At 50.0% G+C, this 8,293-nt stretch overlaps 1 protein-coding gene across 1 annotated transcript; it reads left to right on the plus strand.

The window, feature by feature from the left end:
* Positions 1 to 4,559: 4,559 nt before the first annotated feature.
* LOC117025638 (melanoma-associated antigen 10-like) lies at positions 4,560 to 5,537 on the plus strand. Its single transcript, XM_033111579.1, has one exon. The coding sequence runs from the start codon at positions 4,560 to 4,562 to the stop codon at positions 5,535 to 5,537; it is 978 nt and encodes a 325-aa protein (XP_032967470.1).
* The last annotated feature ends 2,756 nt before the right edge of the window (positions 5,538 to 8,293 follow it).

Raw genomic sequence — 8,293 nt, forward strand, 5'->3', positions numbered from 1 at the left:
AGTGAATTTGGAGTGCACAAAAAGCACCCAAACTGTACATGAATATTTAGAGCAGTTTTATTCACAATTGCCAACCAAGACTTCCTTCAATAGGTGAATCGCTAAATAAGCAGTGGCACAGCTACAGACCTTTGAAACTTGTATTCAAAGCTCAAGCCGCCCTGAAATGTTCCAGAAAAAGGCAATGTTGAAAGCCAGTCCTATCCAATGGTCAGTGAGAACTCATCATCTATGGCAACTCCTCCAAAGCCTATCAAAAGATTGGCAATTGTTCACCTCATCCTCCCAGGCTCTCTCTCCTTTATTCAAAATCCAGATGAGGAATTCCGTGAAAAGAACTCTTAAGACAAGCTCGTTTACACAGCAGAAAATATCCTACATATATTAATGGCATGTTCAACACAATAGTGAATTAAATGAACAAGGAGCCCATGTCAAATAAATAAAAATACGATTTAATGTTAGGAAAAGAACTTAATAGTAATTCCTTCCATACAAGGTAGAGTAGGGAAAACATTTGGTCATGTCAATGAGTACAGAGAAAGCCTCGGAGAGAAATTCAGTATCAGTTCAGAGTGAAGTCTTTCAGCGAACTAAGCGTGAAACGGAGTTTCCCTTCCTAAAATTGACAGCAATCTACTTGAATGTGAAACGTTAGAAGCATTCCCATTACTGGCAGGGAGAAGTCAGAGATGTAGGCTGTCTCCTCTACCACCCAAGACTGTACAGGAACACCAAGCCAGAGCTATGGGTGTCAAAGTGAATAAGAGACATGAATATTGAAAAGAAACAAATAGTATTTGTTGATCATACGATCATCAATCTAGAAAATGTAAAGGAATAGACACAAGGTTATTCCGATGCATGAGAGACTGCAGGAGAAGTGTATAAAAACCACTATAGCCAAATCAAAAACCTTGCCACACAAAAAGAAAAAACTAATTAGAACATGTACTACAAAAGATCCCATTCACCACAGCAATAAAATCCAAAATTAACTAAGAAGCCTAATAAAAATATACAAGATCTTTATGAAGGCAAGTAAAAAAGTTTACTGAGATTCAGGTCAGAAAAAAAAAGTCCCAAATAAATGGAGCCATTAACATCGTCATTTAGGGAAAGAGAATATTGCAAATATGTCAATTCAACTTAAACTACGTATAGATTTAGTGTCCTATTGGCAGTTACCAGCCTGACAATTAAGCTTGGGTGCCTGTCTTCTATTCCCTAAATCAAAACTGGAGAAACATGACAGGAAGCAGGCGGGGTGAGGGGTGGGAGGTAGTTCAACAACAAAAACTCAAAGCAGAAACATGAGAAAGGCCTGGGGGAGACTGGAGGCTGTGGTGAGCTGGTCTTTGTGTTTGGGGTGGGGGGGATGGAGGAGAGGTAGCTGGGAGGGGCAGTAGTTTGCATGATGCAGACGACAGGATGGCTAGGAGGAAAGATTTTAAACCTCTAACCCAACTTCATTGCACAGATCTGAGGCCCTCAGACCACACGTGCCGGTAGCCCTGGGACAGACAACAGCAGGACAGCGGGAACATGGGAGCACTGAGGCATTTGACTCGAGTCTGTGCTAAACCCAGGAGACCATCTTAGTGGGTGAGGACTGGCTTTTCAAAAATTATTGTTTTAATAGAAAATGAAGAATAGACAAGAATTAGAATAGCGAATATCACAGTGAACCATGCACAGTAAGAGCAGGTATCCTTCCATAAAATAACTTATGTAGCACATATAAATATATATGACATAAACACGCATGCATATATACATGTTTCTCTACGTGGTATGTATACATATGGTATGCAAGTAGACCTAATCTATGTTTATGTTATGTTTATGTATACACATAAAATGGACAGACTAGGTAGAGGTGTAAAATGTATTAGTTAACTATGAAAGAGGATGAAAAAGTGAAAACCACGGCCATCCACAAGGCCAACTTAGAGAACTGCAAAGCTGCAAGACCTCCCCAAATCCTTGCCGCTGCTCAGCGTCTGCAGGAAAAACTAAACCTTTAGACACACTGTTTCCAAATTCTCAGTTGGGCTGGGGAAGAGACACGAGGGGAAGAGAGGCTTCTTCTCTGATCCTCCCCCAAGGTCGTGGAAGCTGCAGCGCCCCCTATAGCATCTGTCCTGGGACTGCAGCCTTCTATGCAAGGGTTGTGAGGACTGAGGCTTCCTCGCCCTCCAGCGGAGAGGGCTTTGCAGAATCCACCTGAGGGCGCTACTGTTAGCTCTGGTGGACTCTGGGTAGGGTCGTGGGGCTGAGCACCCCTCCCCCAAGCCTCTCCTCCTCAGGAAACTCGGGAATCCATCTTTCGTCTGAGGGTACAGATTCTAGTGCCTTCCAGCAGAGATTCAAGGTATGACCCTGAGGGGGGACTGAGGGGCCCCAGGGAATCCAGGTTTGCCCGGCTCTCAGCACTGGGTTGCTGGGGCTGGGCTCTGTGGCTGAGTACTAATCCTCCCACCCAACCCCCACCTCCTCAGAGAACTAGGGAATCAAAGACAAGGTCTGAGGGGAGGAAACTCAGGCAGCAGAGGGGAGGACCCAGTACATGACTAGTCCAGGCAAGGACACTGAGGGAGGACTGGAGGACTCTGGTACCAGAGGTCTTAGGGGTCAGGCTCTACGGAGGCAGAGGAACGGACCCCCCCACCCCTATGGCTCTGCCAGGACGCAAGGGGGGGACCCGAAGTGGGATTATGCAGCCCCTTAGCACAAATTGAAGGGGCCCCACCCCTGTCATCCACACGGGGAAGCCTCATGGCAGGGCTGTGGATTTGGGGTGTTTGCACAATTCTGCCTAAGGAGTGGCTAAGGGAGCAGATGACATTGACCTGAAGGGGACAAACGCCAGGCAACAAGGGGAAGGGCCCAGGCCTTGCCAGTAATGGAAATGTGGCCTTGAGGCAGGCCTGAGGGCACCGCCCACCTCGGTAACAACATGGACCAGCTAGCTCATGGCCTGTGGGCTCAGCTGGGTTCCTGGGGCATGGGAGCAGATGCGGTGTGTCCTAAAGTCCACCGTGGAGTGCTTACAGAAATGAGGGCTTTTGTCTGAGGGGTGCAGCTCCGTTCAGCAGAGGGAGGAAAGGAGTCCAAGGCCCTACAGACTTAAAGGTGAGGACCCTGAGGGAGGACTGAGGGGGTTCCACCCTAGGCAGGAAGGCTCCCCCCACATACACCAGAAACCCCTGCAGGTATCCAGGGGAGGCCTGGCAGGAGGTCAGGAGGGCACTCCTCCCCCACTTCCTCCCTGTGTGGGGGTCTCAGCGAGATGGTGGCCTTAGTCTCCACTGTGCCTCTCAGGGCAGCAGAAGGAAACGGGCCCAGGCCCTCCGGGAGTAACATGAAAGTTGGGGAGGACCGAGTGTACCACCACCCCAGACAATGGGGCTCCACTGAAACACGCTGTGTGCTGCTATCAGCCCTTTGAGACCCCTGACATGGGTTTACATAGATGGATCCCCCTCACTTTTGTCTCGGGGCCTTCAGGAAGGTGAGGGCCTTGGTCAAAAGAGACGAGTTCAGGTCATGAAAAGAGGAATCGAGGTTTTTGTCATGGTTGGAAGTATCTGAACCCTTCCTTGGAGAGAACTGCATCTTCGTTTTCCCTGAGAAAAGAAGCCACTCCTCATGTGGGAGCCCCTTTCTCATCCTCAGGGCCCAGGCAGGGGTGCCTGGATGTGACCTGCTCTCCCTTTGCCACATACTTGTTATCAGGGGTTCTCATTAAGGACAGTTACTCAGGGTGAAATCAGGTCGGCAGGGTTCATGCCTAGCCAGCAATGGAGGCCCATATCTGGAGGACAGAATACGGGCACGCGTACCCCAGAACAGACGGGCCCAGGCCCCACTGTAAGTTGTTGGGGGAACCCAGGCCAGGGGGTGGGGCTTACGGGGCTCTTTCTCATTTTGTCTCTGAGGTCTCTGGAAGGTGAGGACCTTGGTCTGAACGGACGACATCAGGTCATCCCAGGGGCCACGTCTTGTCCACAGTGGGAGGAGTCCCAGATCCTGCCAAGAATCAAGGTGAGGATGGTGTGGGAGGCGTGAGCTTACTTGAATCCCCAGAACAAAGAGGGATCCCCATAGAAATCTGCCTCGCTCTGTCTGTCAGCCCTGGAAATACCTACATGTTCTGTCAGCCTAAGCCCCTCATTTCCAGATTGGTCCGTGTCCTCGGGTCACAGAGCAGAGGAAGGCCAGGCAGTGCTGGGAGTTAAGGTGAGGTGTCCACCCTGAAAATGTACCCAGTGGCTCCCTGACCCCAGAAAAAGGGACCCCAGAGTGCCTAAATACCCCCACCATACTGTCAGCCCAGCTGCACCCTGAGGTCTTGCTCCTTCAGGTTCTTAGAGGAGAGGACACCCCAAAGGAGAGACCCCGTGAGGCCTGAGAGCACCCCTAAAGAGGAGACTTTGTAAGTTGCCTTGGTCAGAGCCGCCTAGAGCATTTCTCAGCTGAGGTCACTCACTCTCCCTCTCTCCCCAGGTGTGGGTCCCCATCGCCCACACTCTTGTTGCCTCCTGACAGGACTCATCATGTCTCACCGTCAGATGAATGAGCTCCGCAAGCTTGGGGAAGACCATCAGGAGCCAAGAGGGAAGCAGGGTCTTTTGGAGGTGCAGGCGTTCAGGGATGAAAAGATGGAAGCCATGCCCCTCTCCTCCTCAGCTTCCCCCCCCTCTGTCCTGTTCCCAGACAGCCAAGAGGAGGTCGCTGCTGCTGTGGCGTCCATTCCTCCCCACAGCCCACTGGGTGCCTGCCTCTCCTCTGCTGCCATGGAGACCCCTCCATTGAACCACACTGAGGAAGCGTGCTCCATCAGCCAATGTGATGAGGGCCCACGCGCCATGGAAGACACAGGAGACACCGAATCCTCTCTCAAAGAGGCCCTACATTTGAAGATGGGCAACCTAGTGAAGTTCCTGCTCCTGAAGTACCGTGCACAGGAGCCGACCACCAAGGCAGAAATGCTGAGCATCATCCAAGAGCATGAAGACCACTTCCCCGAGCTCCTCAGGGAAGCTTCGCTGTGCCTGCAGCTGGTCTTTGGTGTTGATGTGAAGGAAGTGGACCCCAGGGACTGTTCCTATGTCTTGGTCAACTCGCTGGGGCTCACCTATGATGGGATGGGGAGTGATTGGCGCCGCATGCCCAAAAATAGCCTGTTGGTCATGCTCCTCTGTGTGATCCACCTGGAGGGCGACATTGTCCCTGAGGAGAAAGTGTGGGAAGCCCTGAATGTCATGGGGGTGCATGATGGGGTGGAGAATTCCATGTATGGGGAGCCCAGGGAGCTGATCACCAAGGTGTGGGTGCAGGAACAATATGTGGAGTATCGGCAGGTGGCCAACAGTGATCCTGCTCGTTATGAGTTCCTGTGGGGTCCCAGGGCCTACGCTGAAACCACCAAGTTAAAAGTCCTTCAGTTTTTGTTCAGGGTCAGTAGCATGGATACCAGGCCCATCCCATTCCAGTCTGAAGAGGCTGAGAGTGATGAGGAAGAGAGGGCCTGAGCCACACTTGCATCCAGGCACATTTCAGGCCCACGTCCAGTAGCTTCTCCTGCTGGGCACGAAGTGAGGTCTATTGTTCACTCTGTGTTTGAGTAGAGAGTCCTCAGTGTTCTAGGTAGTGAGGGCCAGGGCAAGTTGGGGAACATGCGTGTGACATTTTTGGCTCCTGTGATGACATAGAAATTGATCTATTTTCCTTTAGGGATTTCTCAAATGTTGTTCCTTTTAATAGAAGGTTTAATAAGCTTCAGCATCTAAGTTTGTGACTAATTTTGACCATACTTGTGTTTGTACTAAGCAGTTCAAGAGTAAGAGTTGTGCTATTGTGTAACACAAATTGGGACCACTTCCATCCTCGTTGTGATCCTGAACTAGATCCCATGGCATTGAAGCAGGATTTCCTTGGAAATGTGTTAGGAGTACAATCAAATGGGTCATGAAATAGCATGAAAATTGCTCTGAGAAATAAAAGGTTGTAAACTCTTGCTTCTTATCCCTTCTTGTGTGTCATTCTGTGAAATGTTATATGTGTATACCCGGAATTGCTTGGTTCATCCGAGAGTTGGAGAGATTTCATCAGAATAAAGAAGACCCCCGCTCAGTGGTTCACTCATCTCACAGACGTTCACTGAGCCTCTGTCCTCTGGAAGGCCCTGTGTTAGTAGCGGGGACACTAGGATCAGCAGGACACACCCACACATAGAATGATAGTGTGGGAGCCCCAGTCCTACGAGGAAGGTGGTGAGAGGTCCCCTCAGTCCTAGAGAACAAGTGAAAGAAGGGGAGAGGCGGTGGGGCTCCAGGGGAGAGCACTCCAGTGTAAAAGGCCTTAGCCAAGGCCGTTTGGGCATTGGGAAACTGATTCCCTCTGGGGGAGACGATTGTGATGAAACTGGGTGGTGGCCGCTGCTGGCATTGGCAGAAGGTGTGTCTTGGGCGTGAGAGGAATGTCGTCAGAAAAGGAAAATTGCTCTGAGAAGTTCCTTTTGGATCGTGGAGAAATCTCACGTGTAACAGGTAGCGATGATACCCTGCACATTTATCCCAGTGCATTCGAATGCAGAGAACAAGGATTTCTGTGCTATCAGTGTCTTGGTCCTTGATGTGGTGAGTCACTGACAGGCACTCTTCCATCTGGCCAGGGAAAGGCAGAACTGACCCCACTGCAGTGACAATGCATTTCGCTTACCTTGCATGCCATTGACCAATTGTAAGCAAGTACTGTTTGGTTGCAGAAGACCCCACCCCCAAATCAAATAATCGAGCCTCTAGGAGGGAAATAGACCAAGCAGCCTTTTTGGCTCCTTTTCTATTTAGATTCCTATTGAGCTGCAAATTCTCTGATATGTCATGGGAAAAACATTTCGAGAGGAGGAGTGGTAGGGTCCGTGGCAAAAATAATACTAAATAACTAGCTATCATTAAAGATCCAATATACGCCACGCATTTTGCTGGGTATTTTAATACACCCCCTACTTTGCAACAGTCCTACAAAAACGGTTTACCAAACCCATTTTACAGACCAAGAACCTGAGTCTCATGGTACTTGGCAATTTTCACGAGATCACGGGGCTAGTAAAGAACATGCTTGGCAGCATTCTGGGAATAGTCGCAGCATCTACTCTTTGTCGTCACGCCCCTCCCCGAGGGGGAAATAGTCATCCTATTCCCAAGAGGCAGTCCTGGGATGTGCTTCTGACCCACCTCCCACCCCAGATCCCAGTGGCTCAGCCCCTGGGGAGGTTTGTCCCATTACCTTGCTCAGGACATAGAGGGGTTGGTCTTCAGTGAAAAAGGTGGTAAAGCAGATGGATGTGTGTTAAGTCCTGAAGTACTTTGCACACTCCACAGGGTAAGCTGACAGGTGCGCTGCAAACACTTTGGGCCGTCCCTCTCCAAGTCTCCTTTCGAAACAGTGTCATTGACACCTACGCATATCTCACCATCTTCACACCTAATTGATGCAAACTGATTGCTATTGATGCTTTTCTACAGGAAAGGGGAGAGAGAGGAGATCCCTGTCTCCCACTGACAGCGCATCAGTTGGTGTGAGGCCTTTTGAAGGAAGGCCTACTGTTCCTTTAAGCAGTAGCCGGCCATTTCCTTGTTGCATGACTGTGGGCCTGTTACTTGACCTCTGTGAGACTCCATTTCTGCATGGGGATAATCGCGGTTGCACCTGCCTCACAGGGTCCTGAACATTCATTGGGACGTACACCAGGTAGCACATACATGACACTGAAGTCATAGCGACTGTGGTTACCAAAAAGGGTGTCTGGTCTAACAGCAAGTCTGAAATGAATGAGCTTCAGAAATGATCCATCTGTGGCCTTTGGCTCCTGCAGGAAATCATCCACCTGCAGCAAGTGGTGGGCTTCCTCGTCTATTGCTGCAAACACGGGCTGAAACACCTCCTGAGTTCAGTGCCCATTAATCGTACAGGCAGCTAGGGCTATCAGGACAGAAATCAGAGTATTTTCTTTCATCATACGCAATATGCAGCCGCTGATGTGACCAAGCAATGCCTCGGGACCACTGAGAAGTCAGTTTCAGCTTCAGACAATCTTGGAACCTGAGAACACGCTTGTAAGGACCCCTCGGCTGTAACAGTTATGGCACTGCGTCCCCTAGCCAATGGCAGAATCTCTGAGACACCCCTTTCCTTCTGCATAAGGCATGTTCAGGCTGTACCTGAGGACTCGTTAGGGATGTTCACCTGCCCCCGCGTGTCTTGGCCACCTGTGGACACTAGGGGT

Source organism: Rhinolophus ferrumequinum, chromosome X, assembly GCF_004115265.2.
Source record: "Rhinolophus ferrumequinum isolate MPI-CBG mRhiFer1 chromosome X, mRhiFer1_v1.p, whole genome shotgun sequence".
Lineage (NCBI taxonomy): Eukaryota > Metazoa > Chordata > Mammalia > Chiroptera > Rhinolophidae > Rhinolophus > Rhinolophus ferrumequinum.

Bases quoted from the DNA above. Each gene is read 5' to 3' on its own strand.
- LOC117025638 (XM_033111579.1), top strand. From the start codon at position 4,560: ATGTCTCACCGTCAGATGAATGAGCTCCGCAAGCTTGGGGAAGACCAT.